Genomic DNA, 17,271 nt, shown 5'->3' on the forward strand with positions numbered 1-17,271 from the left:
GAGCATGAGTAGACAAAAGTCTGATGTTAATGATACTCATGATTAGCTGAACATCAGTCATTGATCTCTGTCTGTCCCACAGGCTTCATATTCATTAACTGCACCACACACAAACAGTCATGTTGATCAGTTGTACTTTGACAGACTGTCAGACAGCACACTGGTATTTGTATTTGTTGCTGTGTGTGTGTGTGTGTGTGTGTGTTTACAAGGAAATAATTGTTTTATCAGCAGCCATTTTAAAGAGATTACGAATAGGTCTAGTGTTTTTTTCATGGCTCTCAGCTAAATACCAACCAGAGCCTATATTGACACGGATTTATAGATGGTGTGTGCACTATAAATGTCATATTCTTGAGCTGCATTCAAATTGTGGTCAGTGGGTTTACTCGTGGAAACATACAATGAACTTAATTCAACAATTTTTCCTCAACCATAAACGTGTCATTGAAGTCACCAAAACCACATGATGACTTTTCAGTAATTGTAAAATTCTTCTTCTTTGTCTGGCTGATAAAAGCTTCAGCGTGTACAGAGAGAGTTGGACAATTTGAGTTGAATGATGGATACACAGAAAGGCTCTGGTTGTTGAGCCTGGTGATTGTTATCTCTGAGTTTCCAGCACCCAGAGGGACCCTGATAAATGGTCATAGAGTCAATGAGGGGAGTTTCCTCAGAGAGATGACCTCCTCTTCCATGAACAAGTGTTTTTTTGAAATATCTTTTGGGAACATTTTTAATCACAGGGGGTTTGCAAATTAACAAGATCACATTACAGTATAATGCAGTTACAATAAATGGAATCACATTGCAATACATCTTGATTTATCAAACTTGTTCATTTTGTATCATTAAAATTTGGTCAAGTCTTGCTTTGAACATTCCATTGGAACAAAACTGAAAACCTCTGCCTAGAAATCAACACAATTGGATCAGCACTAGTCAGAAACAGTCTCAAGAAAAATGATCATGACCACAAACATAATCTTCACCATGGTGGGCTGTTGGATTCCATTAGACTGAAATGTTTTACGGTTACTGTTTTATTGACCCCTTGTACCTTCATTATGAGAACCAACCTCAATGGGTGAGTTATCCGAAACAAGTCAGGAGAGCGATCGTGAACTTGTTCGTTTTCTCTCAAAGAAGACGGCAGTTGCACCATGTGTCTAAAGGAAACAAACAAATATTGACTATTATCCCCAACTGTTCACAAATACTTCTCTCTATTTTCGACTCAAGTTTCCCTCAAACCACAGAAATGTATCAACTGAACTTGTGAGGATACAAATGTTAGACATCAGTAATTTATCTTCCGGTATTATTTGTGTGTTCTCTCTCAGGGGATACAATGATAACTGAAGGTCAGCATTATTGCATCCATGCAGTCCATATTTGCTGCACAGTGGAACCTTTAACTCTCATACCAATTAACCAATTACTTATTTAACATGAAAGGGCTACCGACTGGGGACCCTGAATAAGCTAAGAAACAACCATCATATCAAAAATGTTGACTTGTTTCTTCTCAAAAGCGTATTAGTTATGTTATTAATGCCATCTGAAAAACAGGTTATCTTAGAAAACCGTGTCTGCTGCATCTATCTCCTTAAAAATGACTGGCCCCTAGAGTTGCCTTACCCCGATAGTGTGTGGCACTTTAGTACCCATGACAAACATGAACCCACTAAATAGTTCCATCTAATAAAACTGAATAGGCGGAATTTGGTGCTTTTGACAGGAATACCTGGATCCCAATAAATTGATATTCTTGACAAACACTAATTAGAAACAGAAAACGATATGAAGTTAATGGAAAGAAATTGATTGCCAAAATCATACAAAATTGGGTTGATGGAATACTGGGCATGTGAGATATGAAAAAAGTATCTGCGCGGACCCCAGACGGAAGGATTAAAGTGTGTAACAAGAGTGGTGTAGCCACTTTTCAGAGGCCAGATGAAGTCAGCTTTGGAAAATGTCTAAAAGGGAAAAGAAGACAAAACCAAAAAATAACTGATTGGCTTATGAAAGATGTAAACAGGAAATTAAAAAAATCTCCTTTCTCAAAGTGTTGGATGTTACGGAAGCATGAAAAAAAAAAATTGCCATGTTTTAATTAATTAAATAACGTGATAATAATCTTGGATATTCTAAGAACAGTTTCCATGGAAAAAGCAATCTGCCCTTGTTCAGGAAACCTTCAGAAAACCTGGGCAAATAATATTTTTCAATGAATGCATTACGCTTCCGTAATATGTGACAAAGACTGCGACAACATTTTTTTTTTTTACAGTCAATAAGCCAGAGTTTGAATGAAGTGACTAATCCTGTTTCACAAAATCAATCTGAGAGTATAACCAGATGAAAAGGTAGATGCTCAGTCAAATCTTGGAGCAAGAGAGTGAGTGCAATGTAATGGTATATTTCCTGTCCAGCTTGTCATCACATTAAAAGCATTTACAGCTAATTTCTACTCATAGAAACATGGCTGTTCTTGGGATCATCTCATGCTCAAGGGTCAGTTCACCGAAATCAGAAAAAAACATATTGTCCCTCCAACCCTAAAGATATCTAGCTATGCAATTTGGATTTCATTTGCAACGGTTTCTATTTATCTATCTATCTGACACCCCAATACCACAGAGACGAGGGAGTCCTAGTGCTCAAAGTGAAGAAAAAGGACACTGTAAGCAAATGTAGACAAAAAGTAATTTCCTGGGCCACATTTTCAATCCCATGGTGGAAAACAACTCTACCTAAGTCAGGAATTTTGTAAAGCCATGCTACTGAACCTGATATTCTGATTTTGATAAAAAAAAGGCAATAAAAACTTTTTGAGCACAACCATGAACAAAGTGAACATAGCTGACACATGTGATCTGTCTCCCCCTGTGTCAAATATTGCACTAATGTGCAATTGGGAGTAAAATGTCAATTGAATAAACATTTACAAGCATGCTACCGATATTTCCAGAAGATTGTTGCTTAACTTGACCCTGTGCTGTATCATATCACTCAGTTAACCCCAAACTGGTGCAACAGTGAGGCTCACAGTGGTTGGCCCATGTTTTGTTTATCAGGATTGTGACATAACTACTGGTTGCAGCCAAAAGGATAAAGAAGCATGATAACTGTTACTGGAACAAAAAGCACACAACACTGACAGTTTGCAAAATACCACAGGCACTTAAACTTTAATAAATATTAAACATTAAGTTCTTTTTCATATGTACAGATATCGTACAGAAAGATCCATGGATGCTTTTGCAGCTGCTGCAAGGTTGAGATGTACCAATAATACAACTTTTACAAAAGAAAACAAACTGGCCCCCAAAGCTTCTATTTGGATACAGTTAATACAAACAGGCTTGTTTATTTTATTATACATTTGTTTTACATAAATAAATGCACAAGGGACACCGCTTTTAGCAACACTGACATAAAAAGCATCGTACTTAACTGACCGTAAAAAAAGAAAAATGCAATCAATATAGTTTTTTCTCCTCACTTATTTTGTTTTTCCACCTAATGAGATATCAAAATATATCATAAAAATTCCATGTCTCTCAACATGCTGCATCTTAACTTCCTGAGAAATGAGACCCCATGTAGTCAGACTGGCATTTGCTTTGAAAAAGGCAACACAATCCAAGCAGTGTACACTTTTCACAATTCAATTAACCCAAAAGGAAAATTGGACTTACCAATAGGGAATGAGAAATATCTGTTTGTGGGGAAAGTGGCTGCAGTCCTGGGCTGTAATTTCATATGGAGATGGAGATTTCCAGGTGGTAGATTATGTTGCTCCATAAGTACCGGTAGGGATAATACCATTTTACAAACATCACAGCTTATCGAAACATCATTGACGAGTCTGCGACTCTGGTGGATGAAAAGCTTGGATTTGTGTAGTGCTGGCCAAATGAGCAATCTGGATGTAGCCTTTTCATCCCCTCTGTTTCTCATTGTTGTATTGACACATGCTTGGCGATTAGCTTTAAAATCTGCTTCAATCTGTACTATGAAGGGCTTTTCTTTATTCAAAGTAACTGTTCAAACATGTGGCCATAATATTCTCACTCTGCAACAGTCCTGATTGTCATGTTAGTGATATGACAGTTCTTTTGTGTGGATAGGCCTAGAAAGCATCATGGCAGTTCAGAGGGTTTAAAGAGTCTGTAAATAAAGTGTTCATCTCTATAAGAGAAATGAGAAGGTCTATCATGCTGCATGGCCTCTCTTCATCCGGAGGAGGAAGTTCCTCTTCTCCTCCAGAAGCTCCTGAATGCGTTTGTTCTTGGTTCTCTCTCGGAGGTTGACTCGACGCTTTGGGATCAGATTGTTCTGGGAAATGTCATTGTCTACGCCGTTGATCCTGTTGTATATGATGTCGATAGAGTTGTTCTCACTATTCTCCTCTGGTCTTCGCTGAGGTCTGGTGATGGTTGCGATGGCTGGTTTTTCTGTTATCAGGGTAATGGTGGTGGGAGGTGAGGTTGTGGCAGGGTCTGAGGTGCTCGTGGAAACAGGGAAGGTCACAGGGATATACTCAGACAGGTCCAGCCAGGGGGAGGAAGCGAGGTCCATCATATCTTCACTAATGATAGTTGGGATCACCATAGTGAGGCCATCGTCCAGCACCATGGTGTCACTGACCACTCTCACGTTGCTGTAGGACACTGTGATGTCATCGTCACTGAGAATGGTTCCGCTGGTTACTGTGAAATCACCGCTGCTGGTCATTGTGACATCACTATATGACATGGTTCCACTAGGCATGTTGACTTCTTCAAAATGAGTGGTTCCAGTCTGTGTTATGAAGTCCCCAGAAGTGCTAGGTGTTATCGTTGAAGTATCAGGATACCACAGTGGAGTTTCATCTATGGTTGCTGTTTTGTTATTGATGTAAGTAACATTGATTCTGGACTCAGGCAAAGGTACGCCTGCAGCTGTTGTTACAGTAGTGCTGGATGAGATAGTGGAAGAAAAGTACTCCCTCAGTTGTTCTGGACTTGGAGTGGGGGCTGTGGTATAATATGAAGGTATTGTTTTAAGCGTTGTCTTTTTTGGGTTACTCTTAGTCTTATTCTGATTAAGCATGGCATTTTTGGGACCTAGTTTTGGGGTCTTTTGAGGATTTGTCTTTGTTTGTTTTTTCTTTGTAACTTTTGGCTTTGGCTGAATGTTCTTTTTGGGATTGGCCTTTCGGGGAGCCTCCTTTTTAAGCGTGGGTTTGTGTATTTTCTCCGAAGTCTTCTTCACTGGAGGAGTCTTTTTGAGAGCTGTCTTTTTAGGAGTTGTCTTTGGTGGAGAAGTCTTTTTGGGAGTCTTCTTTTTAGGAGTTGTCTTTGGTGAAGTCTTTTTGGGAGTCGTCTTTTTAGGAGTTGTCTTTGGTGAAGTCTTTTTGGGAGTCGTCTTTTTGGGAGTTGTCTTTGGTGAAGTCTTTTTGGGAGTCGTCTTTTTAGGAGTTGTCTTTGGTGAAGTCTTTTTGGGAGTCGTCTTTTTGGGAGTAGTATTTGGTGGAGTAGTCTTGTTGGGAGAAGTCTTTGGGGGAGTAGTGTTTGGTTGAGTAGTATGTGGCGAAGTATTGCTTGGTGCAGTAGTCATTTCGGGAGTAGTCTCTATGGGATTAGTATTTGGTGGTGTAGTGTTTGGTGGAGTAGTTCTTTTCAAAGTAGTCTGTTTGGGAGAAGTGTTAGGTGGAGTAGTCTGTTTGGATGTAGTCTGTTTGGGAGTAGTTTTAGGTGGAGTATTGCTGGGTGCAGTAGTCATTTCGGGAGTAGTTTCTATGGGATTAGTATTTGGTGTTGTAGTGTTTGGTGGAGTAGTCTGTTTGGATGTAGTCTGTTTGGGAGCAGTGTTAGGTGGAGTATTGCTGGGTGCAGTAGTCATTTCGGGAGTAGTATTTATGGGATTAGTATTTGGTGGTGTAGTGTTTGGTGGAGTAGTCCTTTTCAAAGTAGTCTGTTTGGGAGAAGTGTTAGGTGGAGTAGTCTGTTTGGATGTAATCTGTTTGGGAGTAGTTTTTGGTGGAGTATTGCTGGGTGCAGTAGTCATTTCGGGAGTAGTCTCTATGGGATTAGTATTTGGTGGTGTAGTGTTTGGTGGAGTAGTCTGTTTGGGAGTGATCTTTTTGGGAGTAGTCTTTTTGGGAGTTTTTTCGGGTTTATTTTTTGGGGTATTCTTTTTTGAAATATCACTTGTTTTCTTTTTGGGATTGACCTTTGGTGGAACATCTTTTCTTGTAGTATTTTTTAATGCAGTATTCTTTTTGGGATTAACCTTTGGTGGAATCACGTTTTTGGGTTTTTTCTTTGGCGGAATCTTTTTGGGCTTGGATTTTAGGGGGGCGTCTGTTTTCGTACTGCTTTCTGTTGGATTTGTCATAGTTGGACTGGTTGCTGGAAGTTGTTTGCCACCTATAACAGATGTTGCTGGACTATCTGTAGTGCTCTGTAATTGTGTGTCTGTGTTCACGTCTGTGTCTGGGACAGGCAGAGGTAGGGGATGACCAGTAACACCGGGGGAAGTTGTCATAACTGAGGTCGTTGTAGTGGGGAAGACAGGAGCACTGGTGGCTGCTGGAGGATGAGTTGTGATCATTTGTGTAGCACTTAGTTGAGAAGGGGTGGAATGAGTAACAGCAGTGGTAGAGGTAGGAGGATGAGCGGTGGTCCAGGAATTGATGTCAGAAGCTGAAATGGTGGTGATGACAGCTCTGCTGAGGGTGGATGGAGAAGCACTGGGCAGGATGGATGTGGAGTTGGTGGGAGGTTCTGTAATGGTGACATTGCTGCAGGACTTGCAGCACATGCGCTGGTACTCCGGTAGAGAGCAGTAGCGCTTCAGCGCCTCCATACGACAGAACACAGAGCGGTCTCCATGACAACGCTGGCCTGCGGAGGAGAGAATAGAGAGCTGAGACCGGGTGCAGCCGGCGGTAGAGACGATGAAGAGGTGAGTGTTATGTATGTGATTGATATGTCTTTGTATGTGACAGAATGTGCAACAATAAGTATGTGACAGTATTAGTCTTTGTGTATGTTTGTGTATATATATATATATATATAAAGTACATGCATACGTGTGAGTGTGTGTGTTGGTTCCACACCATGCAGAGTACAGTAGAAAAGCCAGACCATTAGCAGATGATGCAGAAAGGAAGGAGGAGAAAAACCCAAACATCAAGAGCAGTCATGAGATTAGTCCAGAGCAACTGAAATGGAAAAAGAAGGGTCGCCAGTCTTGTGTTGTAAATATAACTCTGAGATCTGAATTTTTCTAATTTTGATAATTTCTCATCAATTTGAATCCTCTGCCACGTGACTTGTACCCTTTTTGTACCATGCCAGTAAAAATAACTGTGTTCTACTGGCAATGTTTGACATTTTCTCTGACAAAGGATCTAGCCAGTGAACATTCCTGGTGAGAGAAAGATCACACTTTTCAAAACATTTTTATTGATACAACTTTGCTGTTGAGAATGACAGTAACTGAAACAATGAGATGTACGCCCCCCCCTGCTCAATATATAGATATATTCTTTTCTTAAGAAAAATAATTCAACTGTATCGAAAGTTACAAGTTCACAGTCACTTTGGTAAAACACTTCATTACTTGGAAATCAACCAGTCAATCTGTTTATCGATTGAAAAAAACAAAAACATGATGTACATAAATGATATTTGCTTTTTAAATGAATTACATAATTTCCATGATGATGTAAAAACTGGAATGGCACATTAAGTGTCATATGAAACATTTACAAAACATTAATAAAATTTCCCTGATAAATCAAAGTGCATATAGACGCAGTGCACGTAGTCCATCTGAATGTTTCTTCAACGTTAGCCAAACGTTAGCCAGCCCCACGCAGCAGGCCAGTGAAGCCACAAAACAGTTACCCATAGTATAGAATATTATAGAAGAAGATAACAGTCATGAACATTATTAAATACAGTCAACACCAATGTTATATACAGTCGCACTGCTAGGTCTGGCTTGGTCTCATACAGTCCAACTCCAGCAGAAGGAAACCTTGGATAGCTCGCTACATAGTCACAACAGAAATAAGTGATCACAATACAATGACAAGTCTGAAGTGTTTTTTTTTTTTTCCTCGATGCCATATGTGTCCCTAGGCCCTTTGTAAACCCTCCCAGTAGTCGGACATTGGTCCAACATCACCTTGGTAGGTTTGATGGTTGGCCGGTGTGAGTTTGTTAAGTTGGTTTGAAGCTGCCTCTATTCCGAGTGAAACTTTGAATGAGTAAAGCCATCTCTTTCACAGATAAATGCCATTACATTCAATCCAAGATAAGGCATTGTTCATGTGGTTAATGTTCATCAACATAAAATGATCTTCGGACGCTCTCAAATCAAAGTTTATGAGGTATTTCTGTATCTGATCGCAATGTGTAAAAGCCCGAATGATGAAGCATCCTTACACACATACACACACAAACACAATCAGAAAGACACACTTTGACTGACAAGACTAGCATATCTCATTTAATCACACATTTGTTAACTCACTCATCTAAACACAAGACACACATGCACCCATGCACACAGAAGCACACACAAACACACACACACACACTCACACACACACACAGATGCACCAACTCACACACATGCATACAGGTGATGGATGCGGGTGTGCATGACAAAACGGGATCCTATCCTTAAAGAAAACAAGAAGCGACAGTAAACCACTGATCCATCTGAGAGAATGGAGAGGCAACTAACTGACCAAGTCCTGCATAATATAGGTCTAACCCCTTCCCCCCAAAACACTTTACCGTTATTAAATATTCATCTGTATTTATGTAAAATCAATAAAAAAATACACATAACAGTCAAGGATCTAAGCGATCAATAGCAGTCCAAAGGTTTTAGGCAAATAAGCTACAGCTTATTCATGGTAAAACGTTATTAATATTATTGTTACTCATATAGATTTAGATTTATAGGTATATATAAATACAAATATATTTATAGATGTATTTGTTTAAAGTCTGCAAGCACAAATAAGCTGCATTTATTGAACTTTAGTATAACAGTCAAAGAGAGGATGGCTGATGATGAGGTGAAATGGGAAGCAACCTCAAGCGGTCAGACTACCCTGTTTATTTTTTGTGTGTGTGTTTTTTTAATTTTTTATTAGCCTTTCTTCAAGATCCTTCACCTCACAGTTCCCTCCCCACAAAATCAGAAGGTTTACTGATGTCACTTCCTGTCCCTGTGCTGAGTTCCTGTCAATCTGAGAATGGAGCGTAGAATGAGACGCCATTCTCCTCCTCGAATGGAACCAGGATGTCAGATGAGCACTTTAGCAAAGATGTCCTCATTGTGACAAGATCACATTCACAATAAAGCTTTCATATTTTTTTTTTTAATAACTTTTTTTTTCTATATAGATATTTATATACCTTTTCTGTTTATTTTCACACCTGTTTCTCCCCCACAATGACAGTGCGCTACAAAAAAAGAAAAAAAAGCGCAGCTGCATCTCGGGAGTGGTAACCCATGACAACACGCAGCTAGCTCGCGCAAAACATGGCCGCCAGATGCAGAGTGGGTCCCCTCACACATGAACGGCTCCTCGACACGTCTCAGGAGGTGCCCGTGAAAACCTGTTCGCCTTGCCACTTCGAATCCTTTTCACATCAAATTTTTTGTTGATCTTTTGAGTTTTCGACTGGCCAGCGGTTACAACACAATGCTCCACAAAGGAGAGAGAGATAGAGAGAGAGAGAGAGAGACAGAGCAAGAGAGAACCAACTAGCACACACAGGAGCCAGAGACCTCCCCCGAGTCAGAGCCGTCTCAGACACACAGAGAGAGAGGCAACATCCCCCCTCCCCCCCAAAAGAGAAGCGAAAGCTTTGCCGCTCGCTCACGGGCGTGGGCACAGGCACGGGCCGTGGGGAAGGTCAGGGGGCCAGCCGGGGCCGGCCCTGCAGAGACAGGAGGACAGAGATGGGCAGGGCCCAGCAGAGGACAAACATGCAGCTGCGGCTGCCGCTGTGGAGGCCAGGCTGGGAACTATAGAGGGAGGTTTTACGTGAGGAGATCTTCGGTATGGGGTTGGGGCGAGACAGCCACTGGATCAGGATGTTGCCGTTCTTGTTGAGGTCTGACGAGCCCTCTGCAGAGAAAAGAAAAGGGAGAGAGTGATGCAGCAGTTAAGGTGGGAAGGGAACTCTTAAAATGGTTGTTGTGATGCACCTATCCCAGCATCTCCTTTCTACACTGATATCTGGGCCTGTTTTTGTCTTCGTATTCAAGAATAGTTGCAGCTTCTTACAAGTAATTGCTGAGATATGGCAACATGGGAATATTGTCAAAAAAGGGCAAGAAACAAGTGTTTTTTATCATGCAAGGAAAAAACTAAACTCTTCCAAATAAGTTAAGAACAAAAGTGTTTAAAATCTATGATTGTTTGACTGCTTGTGTTCCATCATACAGAACCTCTTTTTAACATCGTCAGCTGTTTACTGTCCTTTCTTTTTTTAATCTTAGTATTGCAGATAAGGAATGTTGGAGAAAATTATCAACAATTCAATAAAGTGAAATTCTTAAGACAATTGTGTGTAAATAAAATAATTTGAGTGACTGGAGGTTCCTTGACACTCACTGGGACATGGATCCAGGCGACAGACTCTGATGGTGTCGGGCTTACTGTCCAGACACAGGCCGATGGTGTTGTCCCTGGTGTGGCACAGAGCCTGCCTCTGCTGGGTCCCGTTTCCACATGACACTGAGCACTATAAGACACAGGACATCACCAACAAGCACTTTATAACACATCACTTGGTATATATGGACATAAAATATGAACAAACACATTTAATGTACATGGATATTATGACATTGTGTTTTTTGTGATCATTTTCCTTGTTTTACAGTAAGAAGTAATTGTGAAGATTACATCATCGGTTTCTCAGAGACTTTTCAACCCTGCCAAGAATACAGTTCTGGGGAAGTCTGATATTTAAACCACTGAGTCTCACACCAGCTGTTGGGCTTCAATACAAAAATATCAGTGTTTTCCCTGCAAAAAACAAAATGGGCCTGTTGCCCTACGTTCAGCCTGCGTACCTGCGACCACGGTCCGACTCTCCACTGGGTCGGGCAGGGGTGTCGGTTGCAGGGTCTGCGAGTCTCGGGCCGGTCGTCGTTGCAGTGTTTATTGTGGATGGAGCGCGTGGTGTTGTCATCTGACGGCTGGACACAGCTGACCGAGCGGATTTGCATCCCTGTCTTTCCACATGGTTTGCTGCAGTTCTGCCACTCCTCTGTCACCCAGCTGGAGGACACCACGGGGACAGAGAGAGAGAGAAACAGGAGTTCTGAGGGCATTCAACATGTCAAAATGCTGAAGTAAACAACGAGAGAGGAGGAAAGACCCGCTGAAGGCCTGCTGAATGTAGAAACAGCCTAAAGTTGTCTCTATCACAGCTTTGTTATTTCCTCACAGTTGGTGACATAAAATACAATGCATACATGGGTGGGGGGCAGGGCTTCTGGTTGCAGTCTCTGGTGTCTCCTCTAGGTTTCATGTTGGATTTGTTACAGAAGCTCTTGTGGACCATCTTACTGTCAACTTTTCTTCTGCATCCGTATCGCAGGTACTGCTTCCCTACAGCAAGAGGGAATGGAGGATTTTACAAATGTAAGCACCAGAAACATAAAGACAGGCATCATAGTTGATCTCAGAGATACAACGGTTTCACAGCACGCATTTCCATTAGTCCACTGTACCTCCGCCGCAGGCCTTGGAGCAGTAGGACCATCTCTTTGGAGCCCACTCATAGGCACTGTCCTCCACCAGCATGTTGTTCTGAATGGCAGAGTCACTGTCCATGTTCATCATGTACTTATAAGACAAATTCACATCCTCATCTCCATGCAATTTCATCTACAAAGAGAAAAAAATCACAAAAACCAATGAACACTTTTGATAACTGACACCATTTCAGACAAATATATATATATATATATAGTGTAATTTGGATTGTTAAATATGCTTGTGTAAGAACAGATTATTCAATATTTTCCCTCATTTCAATGTGTACCATGATCAGAATTCCATGTCTGAGAGGACCAGTGGTCTGAAGTGTCTCCTTGTCGTTCTCATTCTGATATTCCCACTCCACGCCCTTTTCTATCACCGAGTGGGATTCTGGGTAATCGTTTTCCCCGTTCAAGAAGAACAGTCCTGATGCCACGTTCTTTACAGCTGTAGATGGGTGAGAATTTTCATTGATTACACAAATATACAACACAATACTACTAATAAACACGCAGGAAAGAAAAACAATATACAATGTCCAATACCTAAAGTGTGAGAGGTTGCTTTCAGCTCTTGGATCAGTAAGTGTCTCGCTCCTCTGGGGATTTCAAGAACTTTGAGGAAACCTGAAATGAAACAGACACCTAGTTTGTGACGTTGACATCATAAAAATGTTACAGTTTCCCGACAAAAAGCCTCAGCTAATCCCGTAAAGAGCTCTTACTCATTTCAACCAAATATCCCTGCTCACTAGTTAAAACCCTTACAGTCTTGACTGTTTTCATCCAACTTAAACATTATAAAACATTTTGTGAATTTTAGTGCTGTAATGTAGGTCTGCTCTGACGCCAAAGATTAGATAATATACGAATAAACATTTGCCCATAGAGTTGGGTTTGACATAACTTGCCAGTGCTTGACTCATGTGGAAACATGATAACTGGACATTGCTACTAATCTTCCTCTAGAGGGCGATGTTTAGCTGCGTATAACTAAACGTGGCGCGCAGCCAGTAAAGGAACACTGGACAACTATTTATCCTGTACTAACCAGCATGTTAGACAGCTGCTACATCTGATGCCATGTCTGTTCTACATTTAGATAAGGGTCATTGTCTCTTAGAGTGTGTGTTCACCTTGTTTCTTGGCAGTACGTGTGATGGTGTCTTTGAAGGTTTTGCAGCTGGAGTTGTCTCCTCCACACACTCCACACTTGTCCTCCTGCTTTGAGGTGCCAACCACACCGTCACAGCCCACTTTCTGTTCATGAGGACATGGAAAGTTTAACATATGCAGATCTGACCACACCGCAGCAGCAGTCTCGCTCTCTCTCACACACACACACACACACACACACACACACACACACACACACACACACACACACACAACGTCACTCACCTCACACTCCCCACGCACGCACACACTGTGCGGGTCTTTGTATGAGCAGCGTGTGCCGTCCAGGACCATTCTCTGCATGAAGACCACGTCTCGTGTCTCCTTGGACTGGCAATGCAGGTGGCAGCGTTTGTTGGCTAGGAAACAAACACAAAAAAATGACCCAATTGGCACATTTGAGATCCATTTTGATGAGTTCATCTTCACAACCAACATGGGATTACTTTTTATTTTTCTGAATGAGCTCTCCATGAGTCAGCGTGGCGCTCATTGTGTCTGTCTGTGTGACTCATAATACAACTACATGAGCCTCCAGAGACAAAACCTGGCAGTTCATCCCAGTGAGAATGAACACTTCTACTTCATCCCATTTATTACACATGGACATAATCCAGAGACCTTGTTTTATGGTGCTTTGACACTAATAAGCAGGTGGCAGACGTGCTACTGTAGAATTATAATATTTGCAAAAAACACGCTTTTCTCAGTCTGAACTGAGCAGAGTAGCAGAACTGCAGAGGTACAATACATTAGCTAGCCTGCATTTATATTTAAGATATGCTGTACATTAGCTGCTGCTTCATTTTTATCTAGCTGCTCCTCACCTTTCAACGTTTCAACATGAAGATACATTTACGGTGTGGACAAATAGAAAATAATCAGCTTAATTCATGAGAACCCTAAAATGTTGTCAGGAGGTCACTTCCTATTTTGCACACTGCTCTATGAGGAGACATCTGATCACATCTGTGAGAAAACAGGAGACAGACCGAACAGATAGCGATTGGATGAATCCCTCTAAACAGCTGATTGATCAGCCAAACACACACAGGGCAGCTTTACGTTTCGTGTTTCTTTATATAGTATATAGTATATTACTATCTGTGTTGACTTGGAAAAACACCTAAATAGAGACAAAAGAACAACAGTGTGTCAAACGTCTCTGAACAAATACTACAATTTCACACTCGGGGCAGACGCACTCTTTTCCCCCCCTAACACTATCTGAAACTCAGGAGATGACAGACCATGGATGGAATTCAATTTCACCTCACTGTTCACTTTTTGTCTCCCCCCCCCCACACACACACAGACACACACACACACACACACACAGATCTGTGCTCGCACACGAACACAAACTCACGGAAAAGTAATTTGAGACTGAAAAAGCCTTGCTGAAAAATATGGCATTTAGGAATAATAAGAACGGAGAAAAAACAATTTAGCAAGGCTCCTCTTAGCGGAGCGTGCGTAGCGTGACCTCCAATTACATATGGAGACAGCTCAGCACTTTACTCTAGGGCTGCCCTTTAGTTGGATGATAATTTAATACCTACCAGAAAGGCAGTGACACCTCCACTTAGAGACGGGGTGGGTCTGACAGCCACACACACACACACTCATTTTAAAAGAGGTTTCAAATATGAAGTAAAGAACTCTAATAGTTTGTCCATATGTGCCAACTGATACATTGATGGAGAAAAAGATGTAGGAAGAGAGGGTTAGTGAAGTTCAAGATGACATCAGTGAATGGGTGGAGAGAGAAAGGACACTGAGTTCAAAGAAGATTCTTTTTAAAGAGATTTCCAAAGAGATGGCGTGGTTTTATGGGAAGGCGTAGTCGTAGCTTAAAGCTGTACTCATCAGGACGGCCAGATGTCAATGACATACCAGAACAACACCTATATATAAACAACCCACTAAAACCCAACCACATTCAAGAATTATGTGTGTGCTTCCTCTTTTTGACTTTCATTCGTATTTACAACTTCCATTGTGCATCATGATGTCTGGTCTGTCATTCTCAGGCTGGTATCTTTATTCTGACTCTTTCTGTCCACCAAACTACTTCATCCCCTTTTTCCATCTGCGGGTGTATACTCACGGTCTGTGTGTTCATAAGGCAGCCAGTGGTGCTTGTTGCTGTGGATTTCATAGCGGGGGTCCCAAGCGTGGCATTGCTCCTCTCGCGGATCGCTGTAGATATCCTCGCACTCGTTGGTGTCGCACATCTGGAACTGGTGAGTCGCCCCCATGCAGGTGCGGCCCCCGTTGGCTGGTCTGAGAGGGTTGCAGGGCACAGGACGCGTTATCATTCAAGACTTTGGGCTAGAAATTACACATTTAACTCTTGTACAAATGTTCTTGATCAAGATCAGAGCTTCAGCTGAATTTAGCTCAATTAAGCGCAGAAGGAAAACTTGCAATGCCACTGTTTTACACACACACTGAGAAACACAGTTTCATACCTAGGATTGTCACAGTCGCGTGTGCGAAAGTGTACTCCTCCACCGCAAGTGCGGGAGCACTGGCCAAACTCACTCCACGTTCCCCAGTTTCCATCTTGCTTTATGATGTCAGGTGTCAACCAGATGCAGTGGCCTTTAAAGCAGTGCTGCAGTGGGCAAATAATACAAGAGACATAGTTGCCATTTGGATACACTGCGCCATCAAATGTTTTGTTTTTCAACAGAATATATGTTAATGTGCAATAGTGTATCAATACCTTGCCATTGCCGCACATGGTGCCATCAATGGGCGGTCCTTTCTTGGTCTTGCAGAAGAAGGGATTGTCTGGGTGGCTACACCACAGCTGCTTACACGGGTCAAACGTGCGATACTGCAGGGCACAGAGAGAGAGACTCCTTCTTACAATTAATAGTCCTACTACACAGCACACACACACTGGGCAACAGTCTGGCCTTAAATAATACAAGTCAACCATCATGAGACAGCTGGAATGAGACACTGAAAATGAAAATAGAGATGAGAAGAGAAATATCACTACAACAATAACCACAACAGTATTATACCCAACAATAACAACATCGACCCTGCACTGTGTCACTGCACTGTACACTACGCTCCACTGAGAAACACACAGCCATTCATGCAAACTAAACCAAAGGATGAGAGAGAGAGAGACAGCCCGTGATTTAATTAGGTCACAAGGGAGGTCAGAGGGCAAAAGGTTGAAAGGCCAAAGGTGAGGTCTCATTGACCTCTAGAATGCCCCGAGACACAGATCAAGGACCAAATTCTCCTCCTTTTCGGATATGAACCACTGATGAGGATACCACCAAACTGACCCGTAGTCCAGTGTCTGAGGGGCCGTGCCCGCCTCCCTCCTTTCCACAGACTTTCATACCCACCATGACCCCCGGGGACCTTTGCAGGTCAGAGTAACAATCAATGGCTAGACTGTGGTAGATAATAACGAATGACATCAGACTGGAGGATCCTAAAAGCTGAAGTGAAACATGGAAAAACAGCCTCTGTTCTGGCTCAGCCCTTTCCCCTTGGATGGGAAAGACATCTTTCCAACCGTTTCCACTCGTTTATAGTCGTGAGTGTTCCAATATAATGAGGCTCTTCCTGCCAGCGCCGCTGTGATTTAACACAGAGATTTGCTGGAAAAGAGTCAGGATATGGTACGGTTCAACTGTTGAACCGCACCATAGTCACTGAACCAGTATAGTCAGTGTTTGTAGGCTTTCAACTGCCACTGTCTCTGGAAATAAGCATTTTAGAATCCTGCAGACTAACGTCCCAAATATGACGATGGGTAGAACAGAGAAACAAAGTACAGTAAAAAAAAAAAAAAAAAAAAAAAAGTAAGGAGCAACATTACAAACAATTACGACTTCTGAGGACAAATAGAAAAAGAAAATCTGAGAAAACAAATGACGGGCCACATGTCTTCGGGGAGGTGGGGTTACCTTACCTGCGTTCCTGACTGGCCCGCCTTTTGTAGCTGAGGGGAATGGGTTTGACAAGAGAATAGAGGGTAATCTAGCAATGTGTGCAAAGCCCCTGAATAAGCCCTTTGTCAATCAAGCAACAGTGTGCCACAGTGGCTTCACAGTCAAAGAGTGGGTGAGGGTGAAAACGGGGAGGTTAGATGCCTGGCGAGATGCTGAAGCTTGTTGTACTGTTTGTGCCAGGCTCACGTAAAAGGCACTGTGGTATAAAGGTAAGTGTAATAAATATATCTTTAAATCATATTTAACATTAACAACAGAAAAAAGAAATAGCTATAAAAAACCATTACCTGCTTTTAAGCAAGAT

The 17,271-nt window shown here is 41.9% G+C and overlaps 1 protein-coding gene across 1 annotated transcript in view; it reads right to left on the reverse strand.

Annotated features, from left to right (window-relative positions):
* Positions 1-3,177: 3,177 nt before the first annotated feature.
* Positions 3,178-17,271, reverse strand: part of LOC306701893 (A disintegrin and metalloproteinase with thrombospondin motifs 2-like) — a gene marked incomplete at its 5' end in the record, with an annotated part of 104,965 nt that continues 90,871 nt past the window's right edge. Inside the window, 15 exons of the mRNA XM_079167328.1 lie at positions 3,178-5,789; positions 6,084-6,899; positions 10,073-10,156; positions 10,646-10,775; positions 11,110-11,317; positions 11,515-11,650; positions 11,773-11,929; positions 12,087-12,250; positions 12,349-12,429; positions 12,939-13,062; positions 13,204-13,337; positions 15,089-15,264; positions 15,453-15,598; positions 15,710-15,823; positions 16,928-16,957. Of these exons, the coding sequence (XP_079023454.1) occupies positions 4,225-5,789; positions 6,084-6,899; positions 10,073-10,156; positions 10,646-10,775; positions 11,110-11,317; positions 11,515-11,650; positions 11,773-11,929; positions 12,087-12,250; positions 12,349-12,429; positions 12,939-13,062; positions 13,204-13,337; positions 15,089-15,264; positions 15,453-15,598; positions 15,710-15,823; positions 16,928-16,957 (4,065 nt within the window). The 3' untranslated portion in view covers positions 3,178-4,224. The remainder of the gene's footprint in view (positions 5,790-6,083; positions 6,900-10,072; positions 10,157-10,645; positions 10,776-11,109; positions 11,318-11,514; positions 11,651-11,772; positions 11,930-12,086; positions 12,251-12,348; positions 12,430-12,938; positions 13,063-13,203; positions 13,338-15,088; positions 15,265-15,452; positions 15,599-15,709; positions 15,824-16,927; positions 16,958-17,271) is intronic.

Source organism: Pholis gunnellus, assembly GCF_910591455.1.
Source record: "Pholis gunnellus genome assembly, chromosome: 10".
NCBI classification, from domain to species: Eukaryota; Metazoa; Chordata; class Actinopteri; order Perciformes; family Pholidae; genus Pholis; species Pholis gunnellus.